The sequence below is a fragment of the Podarcis erhardii genome, assembly GCF_964252035.2.
Source record: "Podarcis erhardii genome assembly, chromosome: 11".
NCBI lineage: Eukaryota > Metazoa > Chordata > Lepidosauria > Squamata > Lacertidae > Podarcis > Podarcis erhardii.
Genome location: NC_138501.1, coordinates 4,091,664 through 4,116,949, shown reverse-complemented (window position 1 = coordinate 4,116,949; position 25,286 = coordinate 4,091,664). Strand labels below are relative to the sequence as shown.

Genomic DNA, 25,286 nt, shown 5'->3' with positions numbered 1-25,286 from the left:
AGGGAGGGTTATCTAAGAGGAAGAACATTCTGCAGTACTTGCTTCCCAAATGCCACTTCATCAGATGTACACAAAAACATTTTATAATGGTGAGTAAACATACTAGGTTTAATCCATGCAATAGCCCTACAAACTTAATAAAGAAGAGAGTGAATGGGAAAGGCCACAGCCGCTGCAACTGCTTTATTGTAATTCAGTGGTAAAAAGGTCACAAATGATTTAGTTTGACTGAAGGGACAAGTCTGGAAAATGTAGTTTTTTAAAAGGATTCCATGACATTGATGTGGTGGATAGAGGAAGGGCAAAAGATAGGAAGGATGAGCTCCTCTTGGTGATGGAAAGAAGAACTAACCTTTCGGATGAAGGAAGGTAAATCCTCAGCACTACTCAGGTTTGAGAAAGGTGTGCAGGTGTTTTGCCACAAACAGAGCATTCAACTCAGACACATTCCTTTGCAGATGTCACTGCCATGAGGAACCAAAACTTAAACCATGTACAGAGGAACTGATAGAGAAGGAGCATCCATGGCAAGGAATCAGAATGAAAATTTTGGAATAATTCCATATTGGTCTATAGGAGTAAAAAGGTTAGCAAGTGATGATGCCCACCAATATGCATACTTTTTTTGTGAAGTATAGTTATAAGGGTGTGGGTACTTCAAACAGCTGTTTTGAGAAGGGCTTTAAGGCAGCTTCCGTGGTTCCAAGTGGAAGTGCTGCTTCTCCGGCAAGCAAGTGAGCAGCAGTGGAGGGGAGGGTGGAGAGACTCTTCCCACCATCCTGCTGCTTCCACTTGCCTGCTTGCCAAAAAGCATATGAACTGTGCTTTTAAAAAGCACATTAACTTCAACTCATCTGCTGGTTAGTGGGCATTAAAACCTGATGCCTTGGCTGTGTAATCCTGTGCTCTGCTGGGAGCAGGATACATAGCCAATGCAGGATTAAACCCTGTCCTCCTGCCCATCAGCTGACATCACCAGTGATGTCAGTTGATAGATAGCTGGGTGTGCAAGCCGAACTGGAATCCCTGGTGCGCTAAGATGGAGGTTCCTCACTCCTGATCTAGAACATCATCAAGGCATAAGTGTTGAACGAACAAAGGTAGAAGCAGCACAAGATGCCCTTATGGCTAAGACCACCGCCTCGTGGGCCCACCATAACCCAACATCTGCCTTACCTTCAGTCAAAGCACAAAACTGAGCTTGAATTAATTATTAAATTCAATCATTTATGGAAAACCAATCTTATTAAATCAATTACAGGAAATAAATCATTTCAAGAAGAAATTACTCTAGGGAAATCAACAGAAGAAATTACAGCAGGAAAATTAATTAAGCTATCAACCAGCAAGTATTAGCAAGAGGAAACAATCACAGACTAAACTGAAGTGATGACTCCAGGAAGGGGAGGAATCCCTTCCCACAAAAGGAGACAAACATGCACAAGCCAGACAAAACAAATCACCTGTCCTGAACACACACAACTAACAGAAAAATAACACAAGCAAAATCAGAAATGATGGCAAAATAACTAAGCTACTGCTTTGCACAATAACTCAGTAACGTAATTGAGGTGGCTTCCTGGAATGGACTAGTTAGAAGTTCCTGAAATGAGAGTATGTTCTTGTCTTTGAGCAATAGAGAGAGGTAAACACACCTGTGCCCAGTGTGTCAGCATGTGAGAAAGAATGTTTGGATCATTAAAAAGGAACTAAACAATGGATTTCAAAAGAAACTGTCCAAGATTAATATGAGCAGGCTTCTATATATGAAATATAATACGGGTCTGTCAAAATATAGCGAAAGTGGTGTAACTCTCCATGACGTACCAACTGTAGATGATACTGCTCACCAACCCATTTACAGAATTTTGTCTATGAATTAAATAGTAAAACTATGTAGATCAAGACCCAATGTTGCAAGTGAGTTTTATGTAAGATATTCATTTAAATTCACTCAAAACAAAAATTTATAGTTCATGTAACTATTAAATTAAATTAATAACTTTCTTCTATTGGAAAGAGATAATTGAACTGTAGCTTAAGCTTTAAAACACATACCTCCAGAATGCTGGGAAACACTTGCTGTTCCACTATGGATGCTTAGTACATCTTTTTTTTCTGGTACAGGAGGTGGAGGGCCAGAGCTATCCCCTATATTTTCATTCAGTGTTCTCAAGATAGTTGTTATATCATCCTGACTCAGAATCAGCTTTGAAAAGAAGTTGATTACTCTTAATTGCAGGCTGAGTATATATAAACTGTATTAAATGTTACAGGTCCTCTAGCATCAAAAAGTTTTTCCATGTAATAAGGATTATAAATTCATCTTAAGTTTAATAATAATAATAGCAACAACATGTATAGGAGCACCAGCTGCAGACAAGGAGGGCAGAACAGCATCAGCAGTGCTGCATTTGCAGGAGCAAGGATAGAGCAGGGTAGTGACCACTGGGCTGGCAGCACCCTGCAGCTGCCAGGTATGCGTGTGCACTTGCGCGTTGCCACCAACCGAGGGCTCCAACATCACCATCCTGCCCCATCCTGCCCTGGCAAATGCACCTCCGCCACCACTTCATGCATTGCTACTGCATTGAAGTGTATGGGGGGGGGGAATCAAAATTTATTCCATGTTTACTTTCAAATGCTTGTGCGGAGAAAATATTTATTGAATACATAGCAAATTTCAAAATAATAGAAAAATTGAAACTGAGGCTCTGCCTCTCCTTATTTCTTGGACTGTTCAAACTATACTTTGCCCTCAAAAGCGAAGGGGTGGGGCAGCGGCACCAGCAGCAGATCTTGGGCTCATGTACTCCCTTCCCTGTCCATGGATAAAACTGAAACGGAGTATTGATTTGAATATTTCATCTCTATGGCTCATTTTCCCTGCAATAAAAGGATTAAGGGAGGAAAGAATACAAATATGAAGCACACTTCCCACTTCCAATCTCTCCTTGTAGAATCTGGGACCAAGAATAAGCAAACACTGAAACATGCACTAATTATTTATTTTGTACTATATACAGAAGTGGTCTGGAAGACCTAATATTTTTGCTTATTTAAATTTGTACCATATATGGAAACCTTGTTTATTTACTATATTTATAATACACCCTTCACCCAAAGCTCCTCAGGGAACATTAAAACATATATAGCAAACATGAATTCCATGTAAACAAACAAACAAACAAACAAACAAAAAAAAAAAAAAACAGGAGCAAGAAAAATACAATCCAATACACCTCAACCTACCACAAATGCCTGGATGACAAAACAACAATGTTCATTAAGCAATTAACAAATCTTGATGACCTTTGAGTTGTATTCAAATGTTCTGTTCTATAAACAGATGGAAAAGACTCCTTACATTCACAGAAAGTAACATCTGCAGCAAATCACAAACAATATATATGCTGCTAAATCACAAGATACAAGAAATATTGGGATATATGAAATGACAGGGGTCAAACCTGCATTTAATTCCTATTCATATTGACAATAGCTGTAAGAATATACCTCTTTGCAACTAAGAACTTACATTCATTGGCTTGAGACGTCCAAATATTTTAATGTCAGGAATTTCATGATACCAGAGAGCGGCTAAATTGCGTTCAACACTAACTTCAAGATTTAATGGTTGCAGCAGCTGTATTTCATTTTGCAATAAACCACTTATACAACTTGATCTGTAAATAAAAATGAAAAAATAGTCACAATCCAATTAAGATTTTTCTTCAACCAGGTGATTGGCATTCTATGGCCATTTAAATGTGTCTGGGGGAAAGGGGGTATTGGTTTCTTTTGCTTTATTTTGGATTTTGTGTTTTCATTTTGTATTTTCATTTTGTGAACCACCCTGTGATCTTTGGATGAAGGGTGGTATAATCATCATCATCAGCAGCAGCAGCAGCAGCATCATCACAAGGCTGCATTCAAGTTTAATTGTTTTTTAATTATTATTTATTTTCCTGTTCTTAGACAGTTTCCATTTTAGCTGTAAACTGCCTTGTGCCTGTCGGGGAAAAGGTGGAATATAAATATAAATATAAAAATTTAGGACTGCAATATCTGCAAAAGGGCTCAGGATTGCAGCTTTGATGAAATACTTCATTAAGTGTTTTGTACCTGTGTACACATCCAACAATATACTCTGTGTAGGACAATGCTTGGTATTCATTTGGAGTGGATATTTTTTTTATTTATTTGTTTTATTATTGAAAATTCTATCCCATCTTTCAAACAGAAACACAGAGTGGTTTTCAGTACTAAATCTACAAGTACATGAAACCACTGAATGGAGACATCTGGAGCTTTGGAGTGTGCTGCCATTAGCATCTTAATGATGCACTGATCTATTTCTCCTTTTAATCTTCTGCAAGTGAGATGGACGTGCTGATCCAGTGTGCCCGATTCTTATAATAAACTGAAGTTTTTATTAATTCTTATTATTTTATTTTATTCTTATTATTTATTATTAATAACTTATGTACTTGCTTCATGGAGTATATATTATTTTATAAAATAAAAAAATTCCTTCCAGTAGCACCTTAAAGACCAACTGAGTTAGTTCTAGGTATGAGCTTTCGTGTGCATGCACACTTCTTCAGATACTGTGTATCTGAAGAAGTGTGCATGCACACGAAAGCTCATACCTAGAACTAACTCAGTTGGTCTTTAAGGTGCTACTGGAAGGAATTTTTTTATTTTGTTTTGACCATGGCAGACCAACACGGCTACCTATCTGTAACTATTATTTTATAAACAGTATACAGTGGTACCTCAGGTTAAGTACTTTATTCGTTCCAGAGGTCTGTACTTAAACTGAAACTGTTCTTAACCTGAAGCACCACTTTAGCTAATGGGGCCTCCCGCTGCCACCGCACCGCCGGAGCACGATTTCTGTTCTCATCCTGAAGCAAAGTTTTTAACCCAAGGTAATATTTCTGGGTTAGCAGAGTCTGTAACCTGAAGCGTATGTAACCCGAGGTACTACTGTATAGGCTTCAATAAAGAGAAAAAATGAGATAGTATTTAAAGAGTAGTACCTCTAACTGGATGCTTTGAAGCATCAGGTGCACTTTGAGGTACCACTTTGACGTTTTCCTGAATAAATTACTGTCATCTGAGGCAGACTGCCTCATGATGTGGAGTACACCAGCTTCCACTGGTGGCCCAGCTACAGCCCTATCTGGACAGGTTTCATTCCAGAGTCAACTAAATTATGGTGCAACCCTACCAGCCCTGCTAAGTCAAAGCAAAGTTACCCTTCAGGTAGATACCAACCATACTATTTCCCTTTGGCTAGCAAGGCTGGTAGGGTCACATCCTATTTTTGTTAGGTACTAATAATAGTTTCCCAGGCCCTATCTGAAGTTCTTTTGACACTGAGAGCCCATCACAGCTTTGAACTAAGATCTTCATCGAAGGCCTCCTCCAGGTTATCCCACCATCCAAAATGCAGTAGGTGGAGTTACTGAAGAAAGAACCATCTCAGTTGTCACCCAGCTGTGGAAAGCTTTCTGCAGGAAGGTTTGCCAAGTGCTTGTGATTATGTTACTTTAGTGCAGGGGTCAGCAACCTTTTTCAGCCGTGGGCCGGTCCATTGTCCCTCAGACCTTGTGGGGGTCGGACTATATTTTGAAGGGAAAAAATGAACAATTTCCAATTCCCCACAACTAACCCAGAGATGCATTTTAAATAAAAAAACACATTCTACTCATGTAAAAACACACTGATTCCCAGACCATCCATGCGCCAGATTTAGAAGGTAATTGGGACGGATCCTGCCCCCGGGCCTTAGGTTGCCTACCCCTGCTTTAGTGCCTGCCAATTATCAGATGAACAACCTGCTGTTTTAGATTATTCTAATACTGAACCTGATCTGTTAAATCTGAAGCTGTTTTGTCCTCACTGACTATAATTTCATTCTGTTCCTGTCTTTGCTTGGAGTGGACCTTAGAGGGTGCCTTTTTCTTGTCTTCTGGGGCTTGTACATAGCTGTGGTAAAGGTAAAGGGGATGCGGGTGGTGCTGTGGTCTAAACCACTGAGTCTCTTGGGCTTGCTGATCAGAAGGTCGGCGGTTCGTATCCGCACAGCGGGGTAAGCTCCCGTTGTTCTGTCCCCGTTTCTACCAACTTAGCAGTTTAAAAGCACACCAATGCAAGCAGATAAATAGGTACCACTGCGACAGGAAGATAAACAGCATTTCCGTGCACTCTGGCACTCATCACAGTGTTCTGTTGCACAGGGAGCAGTTTAGTCATGCTGGCCACGTGACCTTGAAATCTGTCTGTGGACAAACGCTGGCTCCCTTGGCCTGAAGTAAGATGAGCACTGCACCCCACAGTCTCCTTTGACTGAACTTAACTGTCCAGGGGTCCTTCACCTTTACCTTACATAACTGTATATGTGTTTGTTTAACAAATGTTGGTGTGGTAACAGCCTTTGCCTGTGCTTGCTTGCTTTATTCTTTGAGGCTTCTGTAACTTTTAATCACACTTTCTGTGTGTTCTGTTAGTTTTTCTCTCAGCATTTTATCTCACTAATTGTCTCAGCATTTTATCTCACTAATTGTTATTATCAGTGAAAGTGTTATTGGATTGTTTTGCCATTCCAGCTTCATTTTAAAAAAAATTAAAAGAAAAGAATAAAGAAGTCCCATTTGCCATTCTTTCCCACTTCATTGCTTATCTAATCTTCTCCCTTCTATCTGCTCTGGGTCATCAGATGGCACTCAAAACACACTGACATTACACGAAGTGAGTGTCACTGAGGAGAGCATGCCATAGACTAAAGGCCACAACAAAAAAGGCTCTCTCCCATGTATCTACCCTCCAAAGTTCTGTCAAGGGGTACCCAGAAAAGTGTCTCAGATAGTGAACCTAAAATCTGTGTAGGTTTATGTCCAGAGAGATGTTCCATTGAGTATCAAGCTCTTAAGCCATATTAAGATTTACAGGTCAAAACCAGCACTTTAAATTGGACTCAGAAATGAACTGAAAACCAGTGATTTTACCAAAACTGGAGTTAAAAGGGTAGAATTCCAATCAGCAACCTGGCTTAAGTTTCCAAGCAGTCTTCAAGGGTAACTTTTTATAAAGCACACTGCAGCAATCTAACCTACATAGCCTAGATGTATACATAGTACAGTGGTACATCTGGTTACGTACTTAATTCATTCTGGAGGTCCGTTCTTAACCTGGAGCTGTTCATAACCAGAAGCACCACTTTAGCTAATGGGGCCTCCCGCTCCTGCCACCCATCTGGGCGTACACATGGCGTCCTTGCAGCCCTGCATGGCTGGGGTTGGACTATCTAATCCCAACCTTAGAACGTAGCGTGGGAGGTGCACTTGCATGCCAGAGCCCAGTGGAAGAGAGGGGTGCTGCCACCGCTGCCTCTCCTCCACTTCCACCCCTGAGTTAGGCCTGACTTAGGAGTGGAGCTGCAGCCAGCTGGCAGTGCTGGGCCACCGTGCAAGGAATCTGGATCCAGGCCTCGAATGCCAAGGTGGAACCTCCCTCCCCACAGCTCCTGCTCACTGCACCTCCTCAAAAAAAGCCTGGGGCCACAACCCCCTAGCTTCACCCCGCATGCTATGTCACTGGAGTGGACCACACACATCACTGTAGATTAAATCTAGCACCCTGGTGCTTCTCTTTTCGGTGTATGAATGAAACAAAGGTTTCACACTTTTCTCAGTAATGCAACTTACACACTTGGTAGTGAACTTTGGTTTACTTTCACTACTAACAGTACCTTCACAGTGTCTGCATTGAAACTGAGTTTATTGGCCCCCATCCAGTCAACTACACCACATCCAAGCACTAATTTAGTACTGCTGCCTCATATAAATTAGATAAAAAGGAAAATAGTTGTGTCACTGCACACTGATGACACCTCATCCTAAACCTCCAGATGACCTCAGTAGTTCCATCTAATGGAAGAATCTTCTGTCTGTAAGAACATTAGTTAGCAAAATTAAAACTTTGGTTTGTAAGTAGAACTGAACATTTTCTTCAGTTTTGTTACTTTTGAACCTAATTTAGAAGAATTCATTAGAAAATCATCTTTATATATTACCTGTACAACTTTAGGTCACTCAGTTTCACATGTATACAATCAAGAATAGGTGGGACACTATATCGTAGTGACGTTTTAATGAGAAGGAATTCATTCTTTATGGTGATCAACCCAAAATCAGCAACTATAACATCAGTAGATATTGCCGACTGTGGGATTATGACAACGGGTGCTTTAATATTAATGTCCAGTGCCATTCTGGAACTTTGTTGAGCCAATTCCTTTACACCAGTAGCTGCTTTCTCAGCAGCTTGGACAGTGGCTTCAGTAATTGCTTCCTTTGCTGTCTGAAAATTGTTTACAAAAGCCTAGAAAGGGGACAGGAAATCAGCAACAGATGAGGATAACAGTCACAAGAATACATCACTTATGTATCAGTTTGCTCATTATGCATTACAAATTATCTGTGTTGTCTTTCCATATTCCACACAGTTGAGCAATAATCATGTTTAGAGTAGGAGAGAAAAAATAAAATGCATTATATAGTTCCTTGGTACACAGACAAATTAACAAAACATAAAAAGGAAAAAAGGTATAAGCATGTGGCAACATTATACAAGGTATTGATATATCATGTTTGTCTCAGAGGCTGACTTCCAATTTTAGTTTTCTATCACCATAGACCCATTTGGATTAAGTTATAACAAAATTATACCTCTTTTTAAACAAAGAATTATCTAAGCATTGCACAACAACTAGGAAAGCATATTCACTGATATTGACATACTTAATTTTAATCCCCAAGGTTTTGCTAGACATCAATGTGGCTAAAATGAATATAAACATCAAGCGTAAATTTGAAAATCCAACTCTAGTTTGAATAATTCCTTAACTAGTACTGGGATACAACATAAATTATTGAATATTATTTATTTTATTATTAACTTTGTATAGTGCTCTTCATCCGAAGATCATAAGGCAGTTCACAACAAAAACAAAATGAAAACACATAATACAGAATAAAACAAAAACAAAAATAGACCAATAACGCCCCTCCAACAAAGACATTTTAAAGGCTTTAGAATGTTGATCAGCTAAAGGCCTAGTTATAGAGAAACGCTTTTGCCTGGTGCCTTCATTACATATCTTTAGGTGCCAAGCCAAAACATTTTATAGGTCAAAACCAGCACTTTGAATTGCGTTCGGATCTATTTCTTTGGCAGCCAGTGCAATCAGACCAGGATCAGTGTAATATGCTCAAACCATCTTGGCCTGCTGAACAACCTGGCAGTCAAATTCTGCACCAGTTTCTGAACTGTCTTCAAAGGCAGTCCTACATATAATGTGTTGGACTAACAGGGGTCAGCAAACTTTTTCAGCAGTGGGCCAGTCCACTGTCCCTCAGACCTTGTGGGGGGCTGGACTATATTTTGAAGGGGGGGTGGAGAACGAATTCCTATGCCCCACAAATAACCCAGAGATGCATTTTAAATAAAAGGGCACATTCTACTCATGTAAAAACACGCTGATTTCCGGACTATCCGCGGGCCGGATTTAGAAGGTGATTGGGCCGGATCCGGCCCGCGGGCCTTAGTTTGCCTACCCATTGACTAATCTAACCTAGAGTTTACCAGAGCATCTGGATCCTGTGGTTTCATATTCAATTTCAATTAAATGGGCTAGGAGAAACAGAAATGGATCTCCCAATCAGTGGTGTAGTGGTAAATTTTAAGGTACAGCTCATCGTGACAGTCACACAGCCATGTTCTTTGCATAGCCACACACCCCAATGACAGTACAAAAATGCACATATTTATACAAACTTGTGTACACCAATTAGCAGCCATGCATAGCTTAATACCCAATTTATAAGGATCAGCTGACAGTCATAAATTAGGAAACTGGACCCATTCCCTCACTTCATTTATGCCAATAATCTAGAAACAAAAGTTTCTAGAGTCAGTCACTCTTTGCCAGAGCAAGAGAGTCAGTCACTCTACCACTCCAACTAATGGCATCATTGCACCTACTTTGAAAATAAGAGGTGCACTACTCTTCCACTACACCATTGCTCCCACTATAAGTTAAGTAAAACAATCTCTTCACCTTATTGTATTTTCTAAAACAAAAAGAAAGCTTACCAAAATAGCAGAGACAAATTTGTTGACAAAAACAATCTGAATGCATCCAACAGTTAAGTAAACCTGGCTGTCAACAGCTTCCATATCAGTATACGAAATGCCACCTGCAGCATACATGTACGTCACCATTTTGAAACTGAAGACCTCTTTGCCTGTAATATACAGAGCCTTGGAACAGAAAAAGTGTTCAGTGTTAAGAGTATAATATTTACAAGGTGTGCGCAAAATAAAGGTAATGGGCTGCATCCAAAGGTGTTCTTACATTGATGGAAGGAGTCTTTCTGTTCACACAAGGGGCTTGGATAAAGCACAGGTGTCCTTCATTGGAAGTGTTGGTGGAAGAGACAACATCTGCCAGTTCCCTTTCCCTGCAGTCACCTATGACACCTCTCACCAACCCTCCAGGAGCAGATATTTGGGGAGCATAGCGGAAAAGGTTGGCAAGAATGATGTGTGTCCATTACATAATCTAACCTATGTCTTTTCTCTACTGCACACTATTCAATACAATATATGTGCGGCAGTCACAAAGTACCGTATTTTTCGCTCTATAACACGCACCTGACCATAACACGCACATCGTTTTTAGAGGAGGAAAACAAGGGAAAAAACATTCTGAATGAAACAGTGGATGTATCATTTTTGGGCTTCATGCTGTGGCCACAGACATGTGATCTGATGGTGAATTTGGGGTGACCCAATGCCAAAATCCTGAGAATTCCTGTGGATCCATGCTTTGTAACCACGTTTTTGCACCATTGCAGCCCCAGGCAACAGTGGGTGCGTGATTTTTTGGGTGCAGGCTGTAGCCATGGACATGCTATGTGATCTGATGGTGAATTTGGGGTGACCCAATGCAAAGATCCTGAGAATCCCTGTGGATCCATGCTTTGTAACCACGTTTTTGCACCATTGCAGCCCCAGGCAACAGTGGGTGCGTGATTTTTTTGGTGCAGGCTGTAGCCATGGACATGCTATGTGATGTGATGGTGAATTTGGGGTGACCCAATGCAAAGATCCTGAGAATCCCTGTGGATCCATGCTTTGTAACCACATTTTTGCACCATTGCAGCCCCAGGCAACAGTGGGTGCGTGATTTTTTGGGGGGCAGGCTGTAGGCATGGACATGCTATGTGATCTGATGGTGAATTTGGGGTGACCCAATGCAAAGATCCTGAGGATCCATGTGGATCTATGCTTTGTAACCACATTTTAAGTGGGGAGCGAAGGAAAAACAAAGAAGGGACATTAGAGGGGTGTGCAGAGAAGCAGCTGGCTAAGAATGCAGGAGAGGGATTTAACGGGTTGGAGGAAAGAAAGGCAAAAGTTTCCCCCCACCCAAGCCAGCCATCTCTCTCTCTCTCTCTCTCTCTCTCTCTCTCTCTCTCTCCCTCCCTCCCTCCCCCTCTCTCTCTCCCTCCCCCCCTCTCTCTCTCCCTTCCCCCCTCTCTCACCCTCTCCCCCAGCAGCACCGGAGCTTGCCTGGAGGGGAGGGGCTTTCCCTGCTCTTTGTTCCGTTTCAGCAAACACAGCAACGAAACAGAGGAGGGTGGGCAGTAAGACCCTGAGGCAGAACGCAGGAAAGCAGCCGCTTCCTCTTTTCAGTTTTCCCTTTTCCTTGAAGCGTCTCGATGTGATTTTTGCCTGGTTTTTCGGCTCCAGGGACCACACATTCGCTCTATAACACGCACAGACATTTCCCCTTCCTTTTTAGGAGAAAAAATCTGCGTGTTATAGAGGGAAAAATACGGTAAGTCCTTCGCTGAAGGGCTTCAGTTTAAGTTAACAGACTTTTTTGTCCCTACTCTTTCGTATAAAACATATACCCAGAAACCACACCAAGCATGAGGAAAAGCAAGAGATAACTAAAGTCATTATCAATTAAACCAGGCTGAAGCCTAATATTTATATTGCAAGTACACTGCTTTCTGTACACAGCCTAGCATGCCCTTTAAATGAACACACATACCTTTTTATGCAGTGCTGCCTTATCACAATCCAAAATAACGATATTCTTTAAGTTTGCTGATACTTCAGTTGTTTCTTTCTTCATCTTCACCTCACTATCAAGACCTAAATTTAACAGTATTAATTAACAAATCTAATATGGCACAATCTTCAAGGTACTTCCCCTGGGTTCTAGTAACCTTTAAATATTGCAATTGGCATTTTAGTCTTACCTTCAATACGGATTTCAGATATCCAGCTTTTTTGTTCTCTTATAAAAATGCGTAAACAGGACATGTCTGCACAAACATGGAGATCACAAACATCTTCATACTTTGACTTTTTTGAAGCTATGGGAAAGTTAAAAGCAAAAAATGTTATATTTGGAATTAGAGATCTGAATTCCAACGAGGATCACAGTTGTACAAAAACACAGTGCACAAATACAGAGAGGAATGCAAACTATGAAAGTAGTAGCTCTACAGATTGGTTTATTTTATTTTTTTCGTGCAACATGCCATTAGAGTTAAAGCAGTATCTTTCAAGTAAACAGAAATGACTAAATATTACCAAGAAATAATGTCTTTATGCCTCTTTCCTCGGGGCATGACTTGACACAGGCAAGGCTACATAAGCAGAGAACAGGCTGTCACTTCATAGGTTTTCTCTAATCCTCAGTACATACTAGGATTCCAAAGCTGAGTAAGACAGTGCTGTTGGCATCCATCTGTCTTGAGAGACAATGGAGTGCACCTCCAGGGGTGCAAGCCTGGGCAGTGTGTATCGAGGTCCTGGGCTGCCCAGATGACGACCAATCCCCCTCAGCTTTGCTGATGTGATACAAAGAAAAGGAGAGCAATACGCTTGGCACAAGCTTAGCTGCCAGAGCTGCCAGAAGGAGGCGTATGAGGTGCCATCCAACTGTTTTAGTTAAGGACTGTAGATTTGGCAAAATGCAACTTTCTATCTGTACATGAGAGATTTCTTCAAACTAAACTTCCTTCAAATAACACATGGAAATAAGAAGGAACAAAGTTCTCCTGAGGTGTAGGCAATACACTTCAGTAATGCTTACACTATCAGAGTAACTGATGTGCACTTTACTGATTGCCATGTGCACTTTATTGATTCTGAAGTACCATGTTTAAAGCACATTCCTCTTCCACCCCGACTCTATACAGAAACTTGAGAATTATTTTCTAGATTAGGGTTTGGGCAAATGAACATGACCCACAATTTTCATTTGCTGTCATCCAGCCTGAAACACTTTCCTGCATGCACTTTTTAAAAGCCTAGGATGTGAAATGAGGCGGGAAGAAAATTAGCAATACAAGAGTTTGAGACTGAAAGACCTTACTAAGTTTCTTAAGAACTTCCTTCTTTTCTTCTTTTTCCTGGACGATCTCTACTGTACTTGTCTCTTGTTTCGGAAGAAGATTATTTAGGAAATTCATGGTACTCATAAGTGCTTCTGTGTGTAAATGGATATCTACAGAAGAAAAAGTAACCTAACAACAAAGTAATCTTAGTAAGAATATGTTTTGAATGCACTTTCCTGGACATAGCAAAAATTACAAAAATAAGCCATCATTATTACCTTTATGAGCTGTACCACATTCTTATAAGTAGTTTTCAGATCTGGGCAATTAATATCTGCCTGTTCTCAGAAGGTAAATAAAGACAGTTAAAATGAGAAAACACTATATACCATACAACCCAGCTCTATCCAGAAATATAGATAATGCTGTTACATCTGCTCCTCAGTATTTGTTCTGATACTAACATAGAAGAAGAAGAAGAAGAGTTTGGATTTGATATCCCGCCTTTCACTCCCCTTCAGGAGTCTCAAAGCGGCTAACATTCTCCTTTCCCTTCCTCCCCCACAACAAACACTCTGTGAGGTAAGTGGGGCTGAGAGACTTCAAAGAATTGTGACTAGCCCAAGGTCACCCAGCAGCTGCATGTGGAGGAGCGGAGACTCGAACCCGGTTCCCCAGATTACAAGACTACCGCTCTTAACCACTACACCACACTGGCTCTCATACTAACTTAAATAGTGTTCTGCTAGACTTGATCAAGGGCCCATCTAATCCAGCATTCTGTCTTCAACCATGGCCACTGGGAAGTCCACAGCAAAAACGAAAGGCAAGAAAAATGGCACCCCTTGTCATTTGCCTTCCCTTCCAGAGGCACATGGCTAATGAACATGGAAGCTCCATTTAGCCGTTCTTCATAAATTTACTTAATCTCACTTTAAATCTATCTAGAACTGTGGTCATCACCACATCTTGTGACATAATTATGCATAAATTAATGTCTTAGGTGAAATGATACTCTCTTCTGTCTGTCCTGTCTTATTACTGGTATCTGGAAGCTAACCTGGGAGCCTCCCCCCCTGCTTTGCTGAAGAGTGGGATGAAAATAATTTAAATAAATACATTTCACTAAATGACCTCGAGTTCTAGTGTAAATGGAGAGAAGAAAGTATATACATATCAATGGTATCCTCCCCAGAGTCACCCCCCCCAAGCTGTCCTTTTTTGTACATTTTCCACTCTACAGCATCCTAGATAATTAAGATTATTTGTCAATTTAAATAGTATTTAAAACACATCAGTATTATGGTGAAGAAAAAATTTGTATCTTCCCTTCAGCACTCTTACCTTTACATATTCAATGGCTAGAAGATCATCAATTAAATTATCCAGTGTTGAAATGAGGTAAACTGGCTTATTTTTATCATCTAAAAAAACAAAGAACAGTATAGCCAAAATGACATACTCACTGGAGTTACTTACTGTATTTCCAAAGTTATGTTGCCAGATCAATAAATAGTGACAGAAAAGGATCTCAATATATGATTTAATCATCATTAGATTATAAGATCATTTCTATAATTAGTTTCAGAAGCTAAACTAAAAAAAGGGGTGCTGGGGGGGGGGAGGGATCCAGAAAGGCTGGCTTGCGGGGAGGAGAGCTGCTTGGGGGGGAGGGAAAGGGCTGGCTTGAGGGGGGGAAACTGCTTGAGGGGGGGAGAAAGAAAGGGCTGGATTGGAGGGGGAGCGAGCTGCTTTAGCGGGGAGAGATAACTTTTGCTTCCCTTTCCTTCCCGCCACTTAAACTCCCACCTCCCGTGTCCACTTAGCCACCTCCTTCCATACACACACCCTGCGCGTGCTCCTCGTCCCTCCAATGACAATGGGTAGATCACTGCCAGTATTTGATACTTGGTAGATTGCAGCCTAGTTGAAGTTGGACATGCCTGGTTTATTGCTTTCATTTTATGGATAAATGGTCTCGTTAGATAATAAAATTCATGTTGAATTTATGTTTTAGGGGTTGTTTTTAAAAGTCTGGAACAGATTAATCCATTTTGCATTACTTTCTATGGGAAAGCGTGCCTTGGTTTTTCTATGGGAAAGTGTGCCTTGGTTTTGGAATGCTTTGGTTTTGGAACTGACTTCCGGAACAGATTAAGTTTGAGAACCAAGGTACCACTGTAGTTCTATTCCATCCCTTGAGCACCGAAATAACTCATCAGGAGATTGGGCTTGAAGAGTTATCAATTTGCAGATGATAGCACAGCTCTATCTCTCTTTTCCACCACCTAGTAACTCCAGGGAGACAGTCGAAACCCTGAACAGATACTGAGGGAAGGAGACACTGGAATGAATGAGGCTCAAGCTAAGGCTCAATTTGCATATGACAGAAGTAATGTGGCTTGGAAAGCTGCCAATCAAAATCAAAGTCTAGATCTGACTCTGAATGGAATAATACTTCTCCTGAAAGGACGGGCGCACAGTCTAGAGGTGGTTCTGAACCTGGTGCTATCTATGCTATTCTGCTCACAACACAAACTTACACATTTTTTTCTGGCGCTGGTGTGAGCTGAGCCAGTGTGCTTTAATATGGAAAACTGGCATAGAAATAAACTAATGATAAGGAGGACTATATTCAAGAGCAAGCCTTTGCTGTGAGTTGTCTGCCAATCCCCCTATGCCTTACACTAATTTTCCCAACAACTCTTTCCAGCAGAAACCTAAATAGCAGCCACAAATAATTAATAATTATTTTAACACAGAGGTAAATACTTACCCATGTATTCTGGACACATTAAGCAAATCTCTTTAAGAAAAGCAGTGGCTGCCATATCATATGTTCTTAGCTTAAGCTCAGTGCCTAAACTATAAATCTCCAAACGAAGAATTGGCTTTTCAATACCTTCAGTAAAACGAGACACTTGAAGGAACACCTATGTATAAACAAAATATGGGGCTAAGTCAACCAAACCAACAGACATGCTGGGGGTGGGCAGCTGCTTATAAAGAGAAGAAACCTAAGCAGAGCTTTAAAAGCTTTTTAGAATATGGTGTAGAAGACAGTTTCAAGAATCCTCCTTGGTTTACACATTCCTACAAAACTGATTTGGAACATCATCCTAGGCATCTTTTATTCCATTATTCCGTTAAAAGTTGTCAATTGCATCCAGTGAGAAATATAAAGAAGAAAAGCTGTTGGGTTTTTTTTCATTCTCAGTGCCACTGCATACTATTTGGTCATGAAGGGCCCTGCCTCCAAATGTATTTATTTCTTCAATGTTCATATTTTATGAACCAAATTTAAATTTACAGGCAATTACTACAAAACAATGCAATCCTCTACATGTCCAGTCAAGAGAACTCCAAAGCAGATAGGTAGATAGATGACTGCAGTAATGAGATAGGATTTATTATCAGTAACTGTTATGGATCATGTACATTTCCAACTACTTAGGGGAAAAGTTTTATGAAGATATCCATTATTCTAACACTACCAATATTGAAGAAGAAATGGGTGGTATCCTACTAACTCATTCCACCAGCATAACGATTTATACAACAAAACATCTCCCCTCCTTCCCCCACAAATATCCCACAACACCCCCAAATCTGCTCCAGAGGGTTGGGGAACTCCCAGAGCAGATTTAGGGGGTGCACAGGAGCTAATCTTTATGTAGAAGCGATGACTTGGTTGGATTCTACCCCATATACATACTGATAATCCAGTTAAGGTGAGAGGTTTTTAGCTATACATAGACAGAAGGATTAGTTACCAGCATTTAACATGTTATCAGTTGTTGTTGTTGTTAATTGAATTTATACCCCACCCAATACCCACAGGTCTCAGGGTGGTTCACAGGATAAAATCAGAATATTAAACCACAAAGTACATAATCAAAATAAAAACAACAACCCAATAACCCCCTGCAACACATTTTAAAAGGGCATAGGATGTAAATCAGATCAACCAAAGGCCTGGTTAAAAAGGAACAATTTTTCCTGGCATCTAAAGGTGTATAATGAAGGTGTCAGGCGAAACTTCCTTGGAAGAGCATTCCACAGATGGGGAGCCACAGCAGAAATGACCTGTTCTCATGTTGCCACCCTCTGGGCCCCTCATGAAGGAGGCACCCAAAGAAGGGCCCCAGAAGTTGATCTCAGGGTCCAGGTAGGTTCATATGGAACAAGGTGGTCCTTGAGGTATTGCGCTTCTGAGTCGTTTAAGGCTTTATAGGTCAAAACCAGCACTTTGAATTGGGCCCAAAAACTAATTGGTAGCCAGTGCAGTCAGACCAGGATGGGTGTAATATGCTCAAACCGTCTTGCAACCGTGAGCAACCTGGCCACTGAATTCGGCACCAGCTCAAGTTTCCGAACTGTCTTCAGAGGCAGCCCTACGTATAACACACTGCAGTAATCTAACCTTGAGGTTACAAAAACATAGACAACAGTAGTTAGGCTACCCCTGTCCAGATAGGGGCATAGCTGGGTTACCAGCCAAAGCTAATGGAAGGCACTCCGGGCCACTGAGGTCCCCTAAGCCTTGAGCGACAGCAAAGTATCCAGAAATACCCCCAAGCTACAAATTTGCTCCTTCAGAGGAAGTGAAGAGCAGGCGAACTCCCGCCCATCTGTCTTGGGAGCCACCCACTAACAGTGCCTCAGTCTTATCTGGATTGAGCTTCAGTTTGTTGGCTCTCATCCAGTCCATTACTGAGGCAAGACACTGGTCCAGCACTTCCACGGCCTCACCTACAGATGTAAAGGAGAAATAGAGCTGAGTGTCATCAGCATACTGCTGACAATGTTCTCTGAACCTCCAGATAACCCCACCCAGCAGTTTCATGTAGATGTTAAACGTGGTGGATAGGAACGAGCCCTGCGGAACACCACATTGAAGGATACAGCTAACTGTACTTGCCAAACAGCCTCCCTTTAAGTGTCTACTTGTGCAAACTTCCTCTGATTTCCCTTTCCTACAGATTTCCCTTTCCTACTCCAGTGACCTGCAACATATCTCTAGCCATTTATGAGGGTCATTGCTCCTAATGAGAGGCTTTTTGGGGTGTGGGATAGGGGAATGTAGAGTTAAGAAGGAGGGGGGAAAGTCTTGTTGCACCATTGGCTTCTTTTTCCACACACTCTGGATTCAAATCCTAGGGTTTTTTAAATACTATGTTAAAATTAATTGAAATATCTACATTCTATTCATTCACATAACTGAGATAACTAATAATAAAAAACTCAGAAACAGCTAGATTATTGTTGAAAAGTGAAGCAAAAATGCAAACGATAAAGAACGCAACATACTTAACACACAGCAGTATGTTAGGATCAGTCACGAAGAGACATAAGGTAAGGTAAAATAGTATATTACCTCAGGTATTTCAAATCTTAGTTGGAAATCAATCATATTTTTCAACGATTCCCGTCTCACTGCCTTTTTCTTTAAGCTGCCAGGCCTACTTGAGGACCCCAAAGAAGCTTCAAAAAATGGCCAGTCTTCTATAGGACTGCTTGGGGCATCAAAAAATTCTTCTTCAGATTCTAATAATGATAATAGTTTAAATGGTTATCATGAAATGCTTACACTTAAGCCATAAATATATTTAACATAATCCAATAATTACATAACTATAATTGCCTTTATAAACTAAAAACTTGGATCCCCAGCTGTTGTTGGACTACAACTCCCATCATCCCTAGCTAGCAGGACCAGTGATCATGGATTATAGGAGTTTTAGTCCAACAACAGCTGGAGAAGTTTGAGAAACACTGGCATACCAGGAACAACTGATGCAATCAAGACCTCATCACAGAAAGTATCTCCACTATAACAGTTCCCAGATTTTGCTGCTGAAGTCACTAATTTATGAATTAGTAATGAGGTCCAGGGCTGAGGGCCTTTTGGCAGTTCTCTCGCTGTGAGAAGCCAAGCTGCAGGGAACCAGGCAGAGGGCCTTCTTGGTAGTGGCACCCGCCCTGTGGAACGCCCTCCCACCAGCTGTCAAAGAGAAAAACAACTACCAGACTTTTAGAAGACATCTGAAGGCTGTCTTCTTCCCTGTTTAGGGAAGCTTTTAATGTTTAACAGACCATTATATTTAAATATTTTGCTGAAAGCCACCCAGAGTGGCTGGGGAAACCCAGCCAGATGGGCAGGGTATAAATAATAATAATAATAATAATAACTAAAAAAAAAACAAAACACTCCAATTATGTCCCTTCCAAGCAGATCTGTCCAGTTAGCACATCAAGTGATAAATTGGGGTATCTACTTGCAGGCAAGAGCAGCAGCAGCAGCTTGTAAACTCACATGTAAATTCACAACTGCAAACGGAGCACTGGTTGCTTATAATGAAGGGGTCTTCTCTAGCAGATAATGTGAGCCAGTCACTGTGGGTTACATCATCTCCTAATAGCCCAGGCAGGAAACTTGTAGATTAATTTTAATATTTTTCCACATTTCAACTGTGTCCACAGTTTCTGTTCATGGAAAATCCCTTGAACACTTTTTGAACCAGGTGCCAAGGCACCCCCAGACAGAAATGAAAGAAATAGGAATCCTCCATTGTGTGAAAAGGGCAAGGCCCAATCAGTGAGAAGTGAGGAATGAAGACTGAGAAGCACATATGTAGGGTGCAGTGTGACAGGCTCATTTGGCTGCCAAATAAATGAATATTTGCAATAAATGACCAATGTTCCATTCTCCAAGCCTCCCTGCTGATCGGCTGCACCACCAAGGAGGCCATGTTCTCCTATGCGCTTCCCTGTCAGATGAGAACTACCCTAGTGGTGACACTATCCATTACGACCGGGATGAGCATCTGTTTAAGCCTGTTTTTAAAGTGTCTGAGAGCTAAGTGCACTACCCTGAGCTCCAGCCGTTTTAAGCTGTGTTCCCTTTCTAAGTGGCTCAACTGTCTCTGAGCTGTAAGATGCAGATAATGAGCTTTCCAGCCATGAAGCCTTGTATCAGTAGTGATTACTGCTCTCTGAGGCCCTTTTAGTGGAATGTTCTATGTGAGATGATCAGCGTCCAGCCACCGGATGAGAGTTTGTTTCAGGAGGGCAGAGATGAGTAATGGATTGTGGTGCTTGGCTCTGATCTTCTTCTGGCTTAGGAAGAGAAGCCATCCTAAACGTCGTGTGTGTGTATGTCCACGGGATGGACCGTACAGAAAGCTATCATAGCAAGCCATTGAGTAAAGGTCATGAGGCCTACTGTTCTTAGAGGAAGAATAGCTAGGACCACATCCTAGATGTTGCTGATCCTGTCAGACATGGATGCCATGGAACTACGACTACAGTAGCCCATAGGTTCTGAGTCTGGCATAATAAAGAGATGGATTCTTCTGACATTTCTAGCAAATTGAACAGCGCTAAGGTAACATCTACTGTAAGTGGACAGATATCTTTAACTCCTTGCAGGACAGGTTCTGCATCAACATACACAAGCATATTCACCAGCATATTCTTATAGGATAAAAAGAGGATTGAAGAAAAAACTGTAAAGGGTCACAGAACAGATAAAAGGCACAGCAACTAAACAACTGAAATACAGATGCTTACTGGGAAAGAGCTCTACTTTAAAGCCTTGTTGATTAAAAGGTCTTCAGTGGTTGCTGAAAAGGCAACAGAGATGGTGCCTGTCTCACATTTGACTTAACTGAATTTAAGTACAACTAATTTTGAATGAATGCAACCTCTTATCTATTTTTTAAAGATCTTTTAAATATACAACAGAAAATGAACTATAGAATATGGATTAAAATCATGGAGCTGGCAGTGACCGGCTTCCCCACATTCCCCTTCTCATGTCAACTCCTGTCCCTGAAAAACTTCTCCCAATCGTTGGAGGATCTTGTTGAATGGGATCAGCTATTATGGCACAGGAGGCAAAGAGAGAAGGGATTCTTGAAAATAGGGCAGAGGCAACTTCTTTGAGCAGGTGTTGATAATTGATGGATCCTTCCAGTGGGATGACTCCACAGCTTGATTTTTTTTTTCTTTTTTATAACCACTTCTGAGCTACACTCCTCTGGTTCAAAAGTTCAACTTTTGTGAGAATTTTACTCTAATTCTTCACACACACACACACACACACACACCAAATTGCACCATATCTGTTTGTCTGGTTTAGGTCCTAGAAAAGAAACTGCCTGAAAATTTAAACATGTAGATAATAAATATTAGGATATCATAAACATTTTCTGAACATACATTAACAAAAAACAAAATGAAGAAAATATTTACCACTTGATCCAGCTACCGAAAGAGATTCTAGAAATGGAAGTACAGAGGTTGACATTTGTGGTGTTGTTATCAGTGATGATACCTGAAGCTAAAACAGAAAGCAATATGTAACACTTATTTATTGTGGGAGCGGGTAGGGGCAAGGGGAGCGTTCTTAGTTTGGTTTGTTCTTGTTTTTATTATGTATTTTGATCTTGTATTTTTATGCTATGAAGTGCCCTGAGATCTACGACTGAAGGGCAGTACACAAATTTAATAAATAATAATAAAAATAAAAATTTATATGTACAAAATGACTATTATTTGGTTAATATATTTTATTTGACAATTTTAAGTGTCATCTTTATTGATTGTTCAAGATAGCTAACAATAACCATAAGATACAAAAATAACAACAATAAATATAGACAATTAAAATGAAATAAAAAACATCAACAGGAAATACTAATAATGAAACAAGTCACAAAAAACATAAATTGACTTTCTGTTTAACACCATTGGCATTCCTAAACAGGAAGGTGTTCACCAGTGGAAAGCCAAAAGGGGAAGCTGGAATCAACCTTTTTGGGGAGGGATTTCCACAACCTAGACATGACTACCACAAATGCAATGCTCTCTCCTTTGTCTGGGAGTAATATAATAGATGAGATGGAACAGACAAGAGAGCTTCCAGAGTTTACCTTTGTGATCAGGCAGCTTTGAACAAGAGAAGACAGTCCTTCTGATATCTTGGTCCCAAACTGTCAAAGGCCTTAAAAGGTCATGAGAACTGGTCTCAAACAAATGGACAGCCAGTGTAATTGCTTTAAAAGGGGAGTTACATGCTCCCAATAGGCAGCTTTAATTAATAACCTCTATGCTATGTTACTGATGAATTAAATTTCTGCATAGAGCAGACTACATACTCCAGACATGATATTAAGGCACGTGTTAACATGGGCAGAACTGAGACTTGAAGAAACAGATGAAACTGGTACTCTAGCCCAAGTTGGGCAAAGACACCTTTGAGAACACTTGTCATTAGGGCATCCAGGGTTAAGGTCAGAAACACCCACAGACTATGAACCTGTGGCTTCAGGTGAAGTATAGTCTCATCCAACATAGAATGGATCCTTGTCCCTGGTCATGAGTTCTACAGAACAGGTGGCCCTCTGTCTTGTCTGGATTAAGATTCAATTTCTTTGCCCACACCCAGCCCCAAGATCTCTTCCTAGGCTGCAAGGAGAGATGGAGGCAAAGAAAAACACAGAGACAGACAGACACAGACAGACAGAGTTTGCGCGCGCGCGTGTGTGTGTGTGTGTGTGTGTGATCCAGATACCAAAGACATTGCACTTCAAATCCCTGAACAATTTCTCCCACCAGTTTTATACAGAATTTAAAGCAGCTTAGGAGACAAAATAGGTATCATAAATCAGGGATAGGGAAGCTTTGGCTAGCCAGATGTTGCTGGACTCCCGTCAGCCCCAACCAGTCACAGGCCAGCCGTAGACCCAGTACTACCTTCTGGAAACAACTGTCTAGGAAGGTCAGGTATAAAATTAACACCTTCAAATTCCATTCTGGGAAGCCATTCCAAGATACCATGATTGTTTACATGAATGTCACGAATAAATAAAATATCAAAAGCTGCTGAGTGAGGTCCAGCGGAAGAGGAATGTTCTTCTCTTTTTTGATTTCCAGACTAGGGAACTTTCAGTCTGCAGTTACATGTTAACTGTAACATTTCTTCAGGATTCTGTATTAGTACAGTGGTACCTCGGGTTTGGGACGCGGGTGGCGCTGTGGGTAAAACCTCAGTGCCCAGTACTTGCTGATCATAAGGTCGGCAGTTCGAATCCCCGCGGCGGGGTGAGCTCCCGTCCTTCGATCCCAGCTCCTGCCCACCTAGCAGTTCGAAAGCACCTCTAAGTGCAAGTAGATAAATAGGTACCGCTTTATAGCGGGAAGGTAAACGGCATTTCCGTGTGCGGCACTGGTGCTGGCTCATCAGTGCAACTTCATCACGCTGGCCACGTGACCCAGAAGTGTCTTTGGACGGCGCCGGCTCCAGGCCTCTTGAGTGAGATGAGCGCACAACCCTAGAGTGGGTCACGACTGGCCCGTATGGGCAGGGGTACCTTACCTCAGGTTTAATACTTAATTCAGTCTGGAGGGCCATACTTAACCTAAAACTGTTCTTAACCTGAAGCACCACTTCAGCTAATGGGGCCTCCTGCTGCCGCTGCGCCGCCGGAACACGATTTCTGTTCTTATCCTGAAGCAAAGTTCTTAACCTGAAGCACTATTTCTGGCTTAGTGGAGTGTGTAACCTGAAGCGTATGTACCCTGAAGCGTATGTAACCTGAGGTACCACTGTACACACTCAGAAAACTCTAAAGTGTAAGAATTCACATACTAAACTATACTGCCAGTTACTGAAACTATCTGGACTAAATGAATGATTTAAATCATTTCAAAGGAATATAGCCATAAATAAACTTAAAGAACATTCTAAGGAGCAGCAGACTAATAAAGGATAGCATAAAGGATAGCAAAGAGACTTCAGAAAAGCATAGGAATTGCTTTACTGCTAAAACAGGAAATCTAGAAATATGTTATCTGAAAAAGGGAAACACATATATTGCTAACCCTAAGTCAACAAACTTGGGGAGGGAGTCATTTTGGCAATATTTGGAGGTGAGGGATGTAAACTTACCAATAGGGTCAGTGCTCCAGTATTTTATCAGGTCACAAACAAGTCATGAACTCCCTCCTGTACATCTGACATTGTTATTTTTATCATGCTTTCTTTAAACCACAGTTTCCTATTATATCTGAATTGGGAAATTCTGCTTTAACCTCAGCTTACAAGCCAGATATGAAACAAAGTCCTGCTGAGTAGCACTACCACGGCAAATACATGGTGGTAAAAAAACTCATTTAGTGTGAACGTCTACCACAGTGAGAAATATCCCATTGCTAAAAAGAGCACTATGATGAAGTGGCAGAAGAATTACCAGTATTGTTGAAGCTTAACCAAATGTTTCTACCAGTTCAATACAACACTTGCCTTGGAAGGTTGTGTAGTAGCAGTAGTTTCAGGAGGAGCTTCTGGTAAAGGAATACTATCAATAAGATCCAGAATACATTTCAATTTCTCATCTGAGATATTGAAAGACAGTAATGGCAGTTCACCAAACATTTTGTACCTATAACACAAAGAGACAAAGCAATCTGAAAACAAAGGGGGCCATGAACTAGGGAATTAATCTATTTGATAAATTAAATCCAGCCCCACAACACAAGTGGTCCCAGGTTGGCATATATGATTTTTAAAAAGAACAATTAACATTGAAACAGGTGTGCCAACTTGAATAAAATATTGGGGGGCAGGTAAGCCTCACCCCACATAATTGACATGACACACACATGCCATTTGAATGAAGAAGAGGAAGAGTTTGGATTTGATATCCCACCTTTCACTCCCCTTCAGTAGTCTCAAAGCGGCTAACATTCTCCTTTCCCTTCCTCCCCCACAACAAACACTCTGTGAGGTGAGTGGGGCTGAGAGACTTCAGAGAAGTGTGACTGGCCCAAGGTCACCCAGCAGCTGCATGT

General features: G+C 41.0%; 1 protein-coding gene across 3 annotated transcripts in view; it reads right to left on the bottom strand.

Moving 5' to 3' along the window:
• Nucleotides 1-25,286, bottom strand: part of VPS13A (vacuolar protein sorting 13 homolog A) — a 151,053-nt gene that overhangs the window by 57,032 nt on the left and 68,735 nt on the right. For all 3 annotated transcript variants that reach the window (XM_081880888.1, XM_081880886.1, XM_081880887.1), the window contains exons 23-35: nt 24,739-24,877; nt 21,687-21,774; nt 18,808-18,977; nt 16,207-16,363; nt 14,775-14,854; nt 13,709-13,768; nt 13,469-13,619; nt 12,345-12,461; nt 12,134-12,237; nt 10,165-10,332; nt 8,084-8,391; nt 3,539-3,686; nt 2,059-2,209 (exon numbers count right to left, since the gene is read on the bottom strand). In XM_081880888.1, the coding sequence (XP_081737014.1) occupies nt 2,059-2,209; nt 3,539-3,686; nt 8,084-8,391; nt 10,165-10,332; nt 12,134-12,237; nt 12,345-12,461; nt 13,469-13,619; nt 13,709-13,768; nt 14,775-14,854; nt 16,207-16,363; nt 18,808-18,977; nt 21,687-21,774; nt 24,739-24,877 (1,841 nt within the window). The remainder of the gene's footprint in view (nt 1-2,058; nt 2,210-3,538; nt 3,687-8,083; nt 8,392-10,164; nt 10,333-12,133; nt 12,238-12,344; nt 12,462-13,468; nt 13,620-13,708; nt 13,769-14,774; nt 14,855-16,206; nt 16,364-18,807; nt 18,978-21,686; nt 21,775-24,738; nt 24,878-25,286) is intronic.